The sequence below is a fragment of the Lycorma delicatula genome, chromosome 2, assembly GCF_047948215.1.
Source record: "Lycorma delicatula isolate Av1 chromosome 2, ASM4794821v1, whole genome shotgun sequence".
Classification (NCBI taxonomy): Eukaryota; Metazoa; Arthropoda; class Insecta; order Hemiptera; family Fulgoridae; genus Lycorma; species Lycorma delicatula.
In genome coordinates this window covers 37721998-37736745 of record NC_134456.1, presented here as the reverse complement: position 1 = coordinate 37736745, position 14748 = coordinate 37721998, and the positions used below count along the sequence as shown (strand labels likewise).

At 34.3% G+C, this 14748-nt stretch overlaps 1 protein-coding gene across 4 annotated transcripts in view; it reads right to left on the bottom strand.

The window, feature by feature from the left end:
• LOC142320667 (uncharacterized) overlaps window positions 1-14748 on the bottom strand; it is a 111637-nt gene that overhangs the window by 77546 nt on the left and 19343 nt on the right. For all 4 annotated transcript variants that reach the window (XM_075358723.1, XM_075358720.1, XM_075358721.1 and 1 more), the window contains exons 3-6: window positions 14300-14637; window positions 11669-11848; window positions 11208-11514; window positions 7693-7909 (exon numbers count right to left, since the gene is read on the bottom strand). In XM_075358723.1, the coding sequence (XP_075214838.1) occupies window positions 7693-7909; window positions 11208-11514; window positions 11669-11848; window positions 14300-14637 (1042 nt within the window). The remainder of the gene's footprint in view (window positions 1-7692; window positions 7910-11207; window positions 11515-11668; window positions 11849-14299; window positions 14638-14748) is intronic.

Below are 14748 nucleotides of genomic sequence, written 5' to 3'. Positions count from 1 at the left end.
TTTGTGACTTTCACTGTCCACTGCATCATGGCCTCTTCAAAATTTTTTGGCCCAATCAGACTAGTGCTTTTGACATCTCCAAATTGTGCCTAGAGTAGTTTTAAAATTTCAGAGACTTTGACACCTTCCCTGGCAAAAAATTGGATTATAATTCATTGCACAATGGATGGTACTTCCTGCTCAGACATTCAGCTACTGATGTGGGAATGTGACCTACATATATGGTTGACCAGTTGCTCTCCTCCACAAATATCCAACTACCTGCAGCACCCCACCACATTCACTGTTCTTCCTCAGCCCACGTGGCAAAATTTCAGTTTATATTTGAATGACCCTCATAATACAAAAACTAATTATTATACAAAATAAGGTAAATGTAGGTTTTTCTTGATATCCATTTTTAATATTAGTTTGACATTCAAGATATGAAATTTACTTCTTTTTTAAGTGCTTTTTTTATTGATGCAATTTTCTGATGCATTTCACATATGATCATTACATCATTTTATGTGACAATGCTGTAAGCAGTTTATAGTAGTCTGGAAGAAACTAAAATTATTAACAACCAATTTGTATAACTGTACGCATATTAGAGAAAAAGTCATTAATTCATCCTAGAGTAGCAAAAGGCCTATTTACAATAATGTTGTTCAAAAAGCTAAGTCAACTAAGGTAAAAAGCAAAAGCAATGGACATAATTTGAATCCCTAGATAAATATATATATATATATATATATATCAGAAATCATGTGATACATACATATATATATATATATATATACACCACATGATTTCCACTACATGACTTTCTTGTACGCCTATTAAAAATTACATATTCACATTTTTTTTAAAAATGAAGAGTACATAAAATTTTATTTCATTAATAACTTCTGATATTTTTTCATATTTTTTAATTGTTATTATTGAATTATTATTTATCGTAAAACCTTTTCTACAATCAGAGGTTAATAATTATTAATAATTACATTTATTTAAATTAAAAAAAAGTTAAAAAAATAAAGGAGATGAAGTCTGATTCGAACCAATTTGCCTTCATTTGACTATAACTCTGGAACTAATGAAAATAATTACTACTTATGATATATCGTTGAAAAGCTCTCGATGACAGCCTATTATTGCAGTTAAAAAAACTTACAAGATCCAATTTCTTTTGAATTTTGGGCTTTTATGGACACTTTTGATCCAGTCGATTGCAATCAAAAAGGGGAGGTGCACAATTAAATGTTACAACAGTTCTAAAACCAAAATATCAACATCCTACAGCTAATCGTTTTTAAGTTATACAAAAAACATACGTACACATATGTACAGACATCATACCAAAACTAATCAAAATGGATTCAAGGAAGGACAAAATGGTTATTTCCATTGAAATCTGAAAACCAAAATTTTTTGCGATCACAATACTTCCTTTACTTTGTACAAGGAAGTAAAAAATTAATAGAACTGATAACCAAAATGGATTTTGTTTTTAATTTTTATGACAGTGAAACACGCGTAAAAGGAAAACCTGAAATTAAAAAAATAATTTTTAATGTAATAATAAAATCTAGAAAATTAAGTGGCTTAGAAAAACCGGTAATGTGGAATGATAATTACAAAAATGAAATTTAAGACCACAATAAACCAGAATGTAATAGAAATAGAAAAAATTTTCTTACAGTCGTTCTAAAATTAAAATAGGTATTAATTTTTATCAAAACCATACTTTTAAGTAATCAAATTTTGACATAAATATAATGTAATATTAAAAACCTGAATATAGGCAATTTAAGGACACTACTTTATTAGCATAAAAACATAGGCATAAGGAAAACTGCTGCCCCTCTAGTTTATGCTTGATTTAAAACATCTGTACCCAAACTTATGTTGATCATAAGCCTTAACTCACAAAATCTGACCCTGAGGCAGAATTATTTTTTGCATTCTACTCAGCTCACATTGCTTTCTGTTACTACTAAAATCTATATTTTCATAAATTAAATAAATTATATTTTAAAGGTAGAACATAAAAATCGCACACACATGTTTTTTACTAACGATATGTCAGAAAACATCAAACAATTTGACAAAATTGTTGTATCTCAGAAAAAAATTAACTTTTGTTTCATTTTGGTACAAACAGTTTTTTCTACTAGTACACAACTAACTAGTTGTGAAACTAGTACACAGAAAACAAATTGAATCAACAAACAGAACTATCAGTTCATTCTAATGAACATGTTCTAATGTCATGGTACACTAAATTAAATTTAAAAATATCGCAAGATTAAAAATAAGTTTACAAGTAAATTAAATTTCTTGTAAATATAAAATGTGTGGGAATCACATGAGTAGTATAATTATGAGGGTAAATCAAATATAAACTGGATTTTATTTTTTTTTTAAATTTATTTATTGAAAAATAAAGCAAAAATAATTTATTTTACTACTTACTTTCCTGCTTTAGAAATACATTTTTCCCAGCGAGAAAAGATTTTTATCACAGCATCGTAGAATAAAGCTATTGTGTCAGGCGCCAATTGCGCACAAATCCCTCCACACCCTCATCATCTTCAAATCATTGCCCTCCTAGAGCTTCTTTAAGTAGCCCAAACAAATTAAAATTGCAGGGCGATAGGTCTGGGCTGTAGGTAGGATGATCAAGTTGAATCCAGTGTATTTCTTCTAGTTTTGAAACCATTACAGCTGCAGTATGGGACCTGGCGTTGTCATGGAGAAGGATGGCCTCTCAAATCGGTTGGTCTCATCTTTTGTGGCGATATGCATGTAGCCCTCACCTCATTCAACAGCTCACAGTAGTTAGCAGCACTGACTGTGCATCGCTCTTGCAAAAAATCAATCGGCAAAATGCCTCACCAGTCGAAAAAAACGGTTCAAAGAACCTTGCCAACTTGACAGTCAAGTTTTGGCTTTCACTGGGGCTGCCTCCCCTTTCCTCCGCCACTCCATACTGGCTTATTTTGACTGAGGAGTGTAGTGATGGACCCATGTTTCGTCGCAGGTGACGATCCGACTCAAAAATGCATCACCTTCTTTCGCAAAACTTGCTGTTAAGACTCTGACAGACCTCCAAATATCTCAACTTCTGATCTGCAATCAGAAGGCAAGGGATCCATCTGGCACACACTTTACGGAACTGTAGGTCATTTGTGATGATTGCTTGACAGCTCCCATAACCTATTCAGACCTGTTCTGCAATTTCAGATACTCTCACCTGTTGATCATCTTCAAGAATGCTTGAACCGCGTGAATGTTTTCATTTCTAATGCTGGTCGGAGGACGGCAATCATTTCCTGATTTTCAACTCATTCTCATCCTTCCTTGAACGCTTTAAACCAGGTAAACACACAAGTCCTTGACAATGTTTGGTCCACAAACTGTGCAGTCAATCTCCGGAAAATTTCCTTCGCTTGAACTCCTTCACGAGCAATAAATTTTATAAGTATGTGATGCGCAGTGAAGGGATGCAACTGACAAAATTGGTTGGGAGTGTGGAATGGCCGGCTCTCCCCACTCCATATTACCTACATATATATATATATATATATGGACGAAATGATTCCGGAACCGATTTAAACTTTCTCCATACTTAAAATCTCAATTAAGAAACTCGGTTTGCGCCTCCACGTTGGTTCGTCTGGATAACCAGTTAGAAACGTCGAGATTTCTACTGGTGAACTAAATCGGAATCACCTCTCTGGATCACATCCAGAGTTGTAACTCGGGAATTTATTCCCACCCAAGGCTGATTTGCCTTTGAAAGTCAAATATGGAAGGTCTTTTAAGAAAAAATCCACCGTCTGGTAAATACCAGAGAAGGCTGCACTCGGATCCGGTGGGCAGCTGCTTAAAAGATAACAATGAATCGGAGCGTTTGGAAACACCCAAAAACAACACAACTTCAAAATTGAGGATAAAACACAAGCAAATAAACTACATTGCCACTCACAACATTAATCCTCTAACTCAACCCGGCAAACTAAAAACTCTAACAGACATAATGGACAAACAAAAAATCCTAATCGCAGGACTTCAAGAAATGAGAAACACCGATCGAGAGCCGTTTAAATCTCAGGGTTACAGAATTTACAAAGGAATCCCCAGGAAACGTGTGATGAAGAATTGCCCACAGTTCGGAACAGGATTTGCAATCAATCTTAAAATAATTGACTCAGTCGTAGAATTTAAGTCTTACTCCCCCAGGATTTCAACCTTAACCCTAAAATCAGCCAATAAATCCAATGGTGGAATGAAGAATGTGACAAAGCATTCAAAGACCGACACCGGGCTTGGATCAACCACCAAACCCAGAAAACTGAAGAATCTAGCCATGAATTCACCAAACAAAGGAAAATAACTCAGAAAATTATAAGAGGAACCAAACGACAAGCCCAAAAAACTTGATTCAGCAAATAGAAGAAAGTTCCAAGAAAGCTAACTCCCGAGACTATTATAAAATTTTTGGTCAGGCTCTTCAAAGATATGAACCACCCACCCTTATGCTGAGAGGAAAAAAAGGAAATATGGCCCACACCAATAAAGAAAATGCTGAAATTTTGGCAGAAACCTTCAATAGACTCCTCAACTATGACAACTCCCCAGAGCTTTTTGAGATTGACACTAAAACTCCAGTTAAAACTTCACCGGTAAATATCAACCCGCCAACAATTCAAGAAGTTCTCGCAGCCTTAATTGAAATAAAAAACTACAAAGCAAGCGGAGAAGACCAGCTTTTCGCAGAACTCTGGAAACACTCATCAGTTTATTCAGTCAAAACTTCCCTACATCTATGCCTCGTGAAAATATGGAACGAAGAAAAACTTCCAGAACACTGGACCACAGCCCTCATTCATCTATTACATAAAAAAGGGGATAAAACTAATCCAGAAAACTACAGAGGCATATCTCTCCTGGACTGCACATACAAAATCCTGTCGAGAATCATATACAACCGATGCAAAGACCAACTTGAACTGGAACTTGGGGAATACCAAGGGGGATTTAGGCCATGGAGAGGTTGCCCGGAGCAAATAATATCCCTAAAACTTATGATGGATTTATATAAAAGACGGAAAAAACAACTAATAATCACCTTCGTCGACTTTAAAAGGGCCTATGATTGTATACACCGAAACCATCCATGCTGAATATTCTGAGAAACCTGGGCCTTCACCCTAAACTCGTAAACATGATAAAATTAACTTTAACCAATACTCAGTCCAGAGTGAAATTCAGAGGTGAACTCTCTCAACCCTTCTACATAAAAACTGGATTGAGGCAAGGAGATGGCCTCTCATCACTACTTTTTAACTGCGCCCTCGAATTTGTCATGAGAAAATGGTATGAAATAAATCCCAAAAATATAAAAACGGGTACTAAGAAAAACTTCATCACACTAAATTGCCTAGGATTTGCAGATGACCTCGCCCTTTTAGCAAATAATATTCAAGAAGCCAAAACACAAATCATGAGCCTTCAAAACCTAGCACAAAAGATAGGGCTTCATATCTCTTTCGAAAAAACTGAACTAATGGCCATAGATCCTCTGGTAATAGAGCACATTATGGTAAACAATCAGAAAATTAAAATAGTAAAACAATTTAAATATCTAGGGGAAATAATAACTTATAATTTAAATGAAAAAGTGACATGTCAAAACAGGACAAATAAAATGATTAAATCCCAAAAATTAACTTGGTCAACATAAAACAAAAAATGCCTTTCTGCTAAAACAAAACTTAAAACATTATAAAACTGTAGTACAGCCAGAAGTTACCTACGGAAGCGAGACCCTTTTCAAAATCACTCAGAAAAACCGAATTGAAAAAATTCTGAAAATAGAGAGGAGAATTGTCAGAACGTGTATCAATAAAAACCAAAAAGAAGGCCAATGGTGGATTGTGCCAAATGAGGTGGTGTATCGAGAAATAGAGCCTGTTACTGATACTATGCGGAAAAAAAGAATCTCTTTCTTTGGTCATCTCATAAGGACACCGGAAACAAGACTGTCAAGAAATATCATTGAAAAGCTCTGATTCCAAAAGCTAGAAGTAGGATGGATCAAAGAAATTAGAGAAGATATGAAAGAATTGGGAATTTCTCTGACTGACCTACAGAATAAAACTGGAAAAATTACAAAGCTAAAAGACAAAAGCATTATATTTAAACAAAAGACAGACAAACAACAAAATACAACGAAGAGGGTGTTTACAGATGAAGAAAAGAAAGCAAGATCTGAACGGATGAAGAAATACTGGGCAGCTCGGAAGAGTAAAATAACACGCTTTTCTCAGAAAAGATCCAACTAAAATTGACATAAGTGGTCCCATGTTGGCCACTTGTTACTGAAATGGACTCGTCCAACATCTGAACATCGTGGCGACGCAGTAGAACACTACCGATAGTAACAACAATGCAATCATAACGTTCAGTGTATTGCTAGAGACAAGATGATATTTTTGCTAGATGAACGTGTTTTCATTGTTGAGTCGTACTTCAGTACGAAATCAGTGGTTGCAGTGCAAGATTTGTTTTGCCATAAGTACCCAGATAAACCAGCTCCTAACAAAACTCAGTATTAAGGTTAGTTGCAATATTTAGAGAGACTGGTTCTGTTAATAACAAGGAACACAAAAGATCTGCGTCAGTGTTGAATACTGAGACAGTCACTGAAATCAAAGACCGATTACTCGCCTCGCCAAATAAATAAATCAGACGTTTGTCTGCTGAAATTGATTTGTCTAAATTAACTGTTCATCGGGCGACCAAACAATTACAATTACGACCTTATCGCATTCATACGGTTCATCAACTTCTTGAGCCCAACAAAGAAAAACGGCTACAATATTGTCAATGGTTCCGTCGATTTCTGAGTGAGGGAATTAATGTTACAGATTCGTTATTTTTCACAGATGAAGCACGGTTTCATTTGGATGGCTATGTAAACAGCCAAAACAGTAGAATTTGGAGTGCTGAAAATCCCCACGTTTATCATGAAAAACAATTACACCTGCAGAAGTTGGGCGTGTGGTGCTCAATATCGCGGAAGAAAATAATCGGTCCTATTTTTTTCGAGTACACCATTATTGTAGAACGATATCAGGATATTTTATTTCAGTTCATTGCACTCTTGGAAGAGGAAGACAGACACTGCTGGCTACAACATGATGGTGCGACATCGCACTACGCAGGTTCAACTTCTGATTTCGTTGAGAAATTCTTTGGTAATCATGTTATAGGTCGAGGCTTGTGGCCACCAAGATCTCCAGATTTGACTGCGGCTGATTTTTTTCTATGGGGTTACCTCAAAGAAAAAGCCTACAGCAACAAACCACGAACACTTGAAAGTCAATATTGAACAAGCTGTATTAAATATCCAGCCACAAACTTTAAAAAAGGTTGCAAGAAACGCTGTAAAAAGAATTGAAGCTTGTATTCAAGAAGATGGCGGCCACTTCTAACATTTACTCGAAATGTAAGGTAATGGATGGTAATAATAAAAATTACATTTACACATGCCTTTTTATTATTTCAATACCTACCAATATAAGGTTGGATTGCATTTTATATGGGACACCCTGTAATAATATGTATATATTATTAATACCTCTCCTGAAAAAAACAATTAAAAAAGTATAGGTATTTTAAAGAAATTAAGTAATTAGGCACCTTTGCGCTGAGGGATGCAGCCCTCTGCCTCTAGGTAAAGTCTGTATACCAGGTGGGTTAGAACGGCTCCTTCCAATTCCTCTTACTCTAGCTTGTTGGGAATTTTGATGTGAGTTATTTGGCCTCCTATCCTCTAAGTTGTCTACAGGCATCCCTACCCTTTGTTCTCGTTCATCACCACCAGTCCAGGCCTCTCCTTGTTCTTTTGACAGTGATCCTAGAAAACATCATTTGCCATTAAAGCAACATAACTTATCTATTGGAATATAGATAAACCAAACAACTAACAACTATGCAGTTATCTAAGCTACATTTAAATTTTTCACTTACAATATAAAACTTCCTTGTATGGCTATTAAAAAATTACATACACACATTTTTTAAAAATGAAGAGGATATAAAATTTTATTTCGTTAATAACTTTGATATTTTTCATATTTTTGCTTTTATTGTTATTATTGAATTATTATTTATCGTAAATATTTTTTTACAAATCAATATATTTAAATTAAAAAAAAGGAGATGAAGTCTGATTCAAACCGAAGTGCTTGTTAGATCCAAATATTTCATTAATTAAAATTTTATTTGGCTATAACTCTGGAACCAATGAAAATATGTACCATTTCTGATATATCATTGAAAAGCTCTCAATGAGGGCATATTACTAGAGTTAAGAAGTCCAAAATCCAAATTTTTGGATTTTGGATCCTGTACAATTGCGACAAAATGTGGAGGTCTAACTGGAAAATGGAATTTTCTGGAATTCGGGCCACTGCATAGCCTTCTAACACATCCAGGAAAATGTTCCCCATTAATGTTTTTTTAACAAAAAAAAAGGGCCAATAACTGTCTTGTCCAATAGCAGACCACAAATTCACTTTTTCACTGTCACAATGATGTTTAATAACAGCATGTGGAAGGGTTCAGTACTCCATATGCAAACATTATGCCAATGTACTCATCCAGAAACATGAAACATTGCTTCATCACTGAAAATGAACTTTGTTAAAAAATTATCATCCTTCTCTATTCAGAATGTCTACAGCAAAATCAAATCATTTCACTTTGTCCTGCAGATAAAGTTATTTTAACACTTGAATTTTGCAAACAGTATAACAAAACAGTATTTTTAACACACTGTGAAGAGTTTTTTTAATTACCTTCCTCTACACCACAAACATTATAACCAATACGCATGTGTTGCTTGCATGTACTAGAAACAGAATGCACTTGTGCTAATTTTTGCACATATAAACTTTGAGTGTTTCTCTTTCATTTAACGTACAGTTCATCTCTCTAAAATTCTTTGTTCCAAAGCTATAACCATTTAAATCTCCATTATTATTTTACGGACACACTATATAAGTACTTCTATCTTCACAATATTTCTTTCATTGGTATTTATTTTTTCTATGATTTTAAATGGCACGACTAACAGAGTATACATCGTCTTGTGCAATAATGTGTCCTATTTTCAGTAAGCCTATCTGGGGGGACGATGCATTGCTGTATGATGCAACAGAAATTTTGAACTAATTCAACTACCTCCTTTCAGTGCTTCACACCAATCATAAAAACTGGTCAATCATGGAGAGATTCATCACCAATATTCTGCTTAACCAGCTTCTAGTACCAAAAATTTTATGCCCACCTATTCACAGTAACAACAGTTTCATCATCATAAATTGTCTTTTAGACTAGGCTGAATGTCACTAGTGTTCACTTTTTCTGCTGTTAAAAATTCAATCACTGTTTTAGATGCATTGACAATTGACAAGGCAGACATACTGAACTCCATAACAACTGATAAAAAAATGAGAGGATATGGTCAACAAGTTTAGGAATGTTAACAGTATGGGAATGAAACTACAAGATGGTAGCAGATGTTGTTCTGTGTGATATTTTGTTCTCTAATTGTATTCCAAAATGCATGCATTTCAGTCACCCTTCATATAAGCTTTTCAGTCAAATTTAGGACAGTGATTTTTAAAGTGTTAATTTTATACGTTAAATCACTATTTCACTAAATCAAAATAATTATTGTATTATGTTTAATATTAGATATGTTGAACTGTTTTATTTTCACAACAACTAAGTAATATAACAACAAATAATTAACCATTCTTGTAATACCAAGTTCTCCTTAAAATATTTATTTTTTTCTTCCAAAGGTAGGTGCTGCAGTCAGGTGCAGTAAGGTGGAAGTAAGGTAGAATATAATAGTTTAATTATATTCTATTGTTTATGCTTATAATTAATTATGTTATAGTATTTCAAACATGTTTTAGAGCGTTTCTTTAAAACACCCACCTGAATGAAATACATTGTAATTCATGTTAACAAGTGTATACTGTTCTGCAATGTAAGATAATCAACAAGTACCTTGAAATTCAGTAATATCTTTTATTATTATCCCTAAAAGTTATATTCTTACCACAAACAGTAACATTTTCAATATATCATCTGAATCTATAATTTTACAGAAATCAAAACTGCACTGAAAAGGAAAACTTGTTTGCATACATGTCATTTAACTGTACATAACAGCATTACCAAAACAATACATTACCTGATATTACTAATATTATCACATTACTAATATTACCTGTAATGAGTTAATCAGTCTATTCTGAATTTATAACTATTTACATTCAATTTTCTTTTTTATTTCACTTAGAAGTGTTACAATAACGTAACTTTACAATAACATATTTCATAATTTACAGGACTTCAGTTTTAATTAAAAATTTCACTCAAGCCTTTTTCTATATTCTCTTTGCTCTATATATATAAAATTTCAATTAAAATATAGATAAGAGGTTACATTACAAATGAATAACAGGGAGTTGTACTCCTCATCCTTTTAATGACTGGTTGTACTATTATTTCCAGCAATAGCCTTATTTTTTTTTTTAGAACAACTTTTACCATCTTGTCATCTTTGTATAACAGAACCAACAGGCACAAATTATTTTGCACCAAATATATTTGTAGGCATTTTATGTAAAACTGACCATGAAATTTGAGGAAATGTGCCGTGGGTAAATAACAAAAATGAATAATCTATCGTTAAAAAATTCCACTGTCAAAGTTTTCCCTTCAGTTACTCAAATTTTCAAAATTAACTTATCTTCCTTCAATGAACATTATGTACAATTTTCTTACATCCCCTTCATTCATAACCTTACCATACATAACACTATTCTCCTTATTAGCCAACAAATTTTGAACTTTTCTTGCATTTAAAAACCAATCACATTTCATATTACATATCTGATAAGAGCTGCTACATTTTTACATATTTTAAACATTGAAGGAAACAGTAGAAACATATTTAGTTTGCATAAATTGGCACAGACAAGTAATAAAACCAGTAGGTAAGATCCACCTTTACATCACTGCTGAGAGCTTAGAGAGCATGAATGTTCTACATAAAAATCCCTTACTTTCTAGATAGCCCTAATATATTTGGTATATATACAGACTTTTTAAGTAAATAAAATATATATACTAACCTCTATCAGATGCTGTTGAAAGGCTAGGAGTATCAGGTGGTGAATGATCAGAAGCACTATCTGAAGCACTAGAATTAGAACAATGAAGGCTGTTTGGGCAATCAGAATCTAAATGAAGCGCCCTCATCGGATCGCTCAGACAGTAAATATTCGGATGGATAGACTTGTGAGGACGGGGCCCAGAAGTGAGACACCCTAAACAAGGCGTTGTTAAAGCATAATTTAGAGGTGGTGGCGCCATTGTAAACATCATTGTCGCAGGAGGAGCTGCTTCTAAAATGTTGCCATACCGCCTCATAACAGGCACCTATATTAAAATTAAAAATAATATAGTTACAGATGTACATATGCAGTTATATAAAATTTATTTAAATATAAAATCAATGTCACATTTTTATAACAAAATAAAATATAAAGCTAAACGACTGTACTAATTACACACTCTTTATAATAACGCCTACCTCTGGTTCACTAGTTTCCACTTTTTTCTTATTATTATTGTTATTATTATTAGGTGGAATATCTATTAGGTTTGTTATTCCGTTAGTTGCCTGTAGTTTATTAACTATACTACGTAGTTGGTAAACTGCACCATTAGGAAGACCCAATTCTCGTAATTCATCATCACACATCTGGCGTAACTATCAAACAAAACAAAACAAATCACCATGATAAAAAATAATCATGAAGCTGAATATTTTAATAAGAATTATTGGATAAACAATAACAAAGGTGGATCTGATGTAAACTTTTAACTTCATAAAGTGTTAAAAAATACTGTCTTCACCAAAATAAGAATAAGTTTCTTTCCAGTCACTAAGACATAAAATTTTAACAAAGTACAAAAGGGTGAATCAAATACAAACAGTAATTTTTTTTTATAAATTTATTGATTAATAATATAAATTATTCATACTTTCATCATCTTTATATATAGTCTCCTGTACAATCTAGACACTTTTGCCAACAATTTGAAAGCTTAAACATTTCTTGTTCATAAAAAGTTTGACGATGAGTCGTCAACCAATTGTGCAGGTGCTCATTGACGTCTTCATTATTTTTTAATCATTCCCCTCCAAGCGATTCTTTCAAGGGCACAAACAAAAAATATTCACAGGGGAACAAATATGGACTGTAGGGAGGGTGGCTGAGGGTTTACCAATGCATTTTTTTCAATTTGTCGTTCGTCAAAATCACTGTGTACGGCCTGGCATTGCCATGGAGAAGGAAGACATCTCTGATGGGAATACTCCATTCTTTTGTTTCATTAGGCAGCTTTTGTTACCTGCAGCAGCTGTCAGTAGTAAACCGGATTCACCATTCGTTGATTGTGGAGAAAGTCAATGAGTAAAAGTCTTATTGAATATATAAAGAAAAAAGAATCTCTGCAAGAATTTTTTTCGGCTGGCAGAATGGTTTTGGCCTTCACTGGGCAGCTCTCATCCTTCCTTTGCCACTCCTTACTCACCATATTGATGTAATGATGGGCCCATGTCTCATCACATGTGATGATGCACCTCAAAAAATCGTCCCCTTCTTGCCAAAATCGATTCAGAAATCTCTCATGAAACTCCAACCTGACCTGTTTTTAATTTTCGGTCAACAACCTCGGAATGCATCAAACACTATTTTTTTTAAAGCCAAGATGATGGGGCGCTGCGAGTAGTTAGTTGGATATGCATAGAGGAGAGCAACAGGCCACCCTTGCCTATATGCCAAGTTCCCATGTCAGTAACAGAAATGTATGAGCAGATGGTACCATTGTCCACTACACAACAACTAATCCAATTCCTTGCCAACGAAGATCCTCTGAAACTATTATAATTATTGCCAGATCCTCTAAAATTTTACCTCTAGTCCAGCCACAATTTGGAGATGCTACCCTGTCAAAAACTCAAGACTGATTGAACCAACAAATTTCCAAGAGGTCATGATGCAGTGGAGAATGAAAGTCTGATCCACGGATCAGCATCATTTATGACAACATTCTCAGGCCATTCTGATCTTGTTGTATACAATGCTGATAGACCATCTTTGATATAGCAAAGTGTCAGTGAGGTGGGTTCCACATCTCACTGAGGCACAGAGAAAAGTCCAAAAAGAAATCTGTTAGCAGCTTCTGAATCACACTTAGGAAGGAGACACTTCTGGGCCCATACTGTCATCAATGAAGAAACATGGGTACACCACCACACCTTAGAAAGGAAGAGAACAAGTATGGAGTGGTGGGAAAGTGGGGAGGAGGCACCGATCAAAGCCAAGAAACACTTACCTGTTGGAAAAGTTCTGGTAACTGTTTTGGGACTCAAAACAAATGCTGTTGATTGATTTCCTGCACAAACAAAGGACAGTAAAAGCAGCATACTACCGCCAGTTGTTGGATGAAGACAGGGCTGCTTTACACAACAAACAACACTAGCAGCAACCAATTTGCAACATCCTCATTCTCCACCATAATGCACAGCCATATACAACAGCTCAAACTTACAATAAACTTAAAATTTGTTAGATATCTCTTGAATACTCAACATACACTCCAGACATGCCACCATGTGATTTCCACAGGTTTGGTTCATTGAAAGAAGCTTGAGGAAGGAAAAATTGAAAGACAATGACATAGTCAAACATTATATGCGCAATTGGTTGTTGGGTAGCCATCTTTTTTTTTTGATGAAGGGATTAGGAAGCTACATATCTGATGAAGAAAATATATTTCTGTTGAAAGAAACTATGTAGAAAAATAAGGTAATTTATTTATAATTCAATTTAATATCATTAAAGTTATTTAAGAAAATTCCAGTTTACAGACCCTTATAGTTACTAATCTTTTATTTGATTTAAACAATTATTTCTCTCTCCCTCATAAATGCTGATGGAAAAAAAGACATAGTGCTAACTAATACAGATTTCTATTTTCTATCACTTCTTATGTTGGTCAGTTAACATTTTGAGGATACAACATACACAACATTTTTTAGAGGAAAATTACATTTTCCAAAATTCCAGGAAATAATTCACTCAATTCTCTTATAATTAACTATCATTCTACGCAAATGCAGCATTCAATTTGTGTATAAGGTCATAGTAATTACCTGGTCTATACTGTACTCCTGTAAATTGGCAAGGTAATTAGGCATTTCTTTGCCAATAGTTTCACGCAATGGATCAGCTGGAGGAGCCCTGGGAAACGGTCCAGATAATGAAGGTTTAGGTCTGCCTGGAGATCCTGCCCTACTAGGGGAATTAGACTGACACGGCGAGGAAGTCCGACTGCCAACAATAGGAGATGGTGAAGTGGTAGGTTCAGGGGGTATCATCATGCCTGGCCAGCCGGCATGATTACCTATTAAAGGTGGTTGATGATATGCTGCCAAACGTACATGGTAACTACCAGAACTTAACTGGTCATGAAGGTTTAACACTGGTTCGCCTGAAAACAGTAATTAAAACTTAGCCAATTATGTTAATAATAGTGCACTTAAAAAAATTTTTAGTGCACTTTAAATTTTTTCTACATTAAAAAATTAAATTGTAAAAAAAA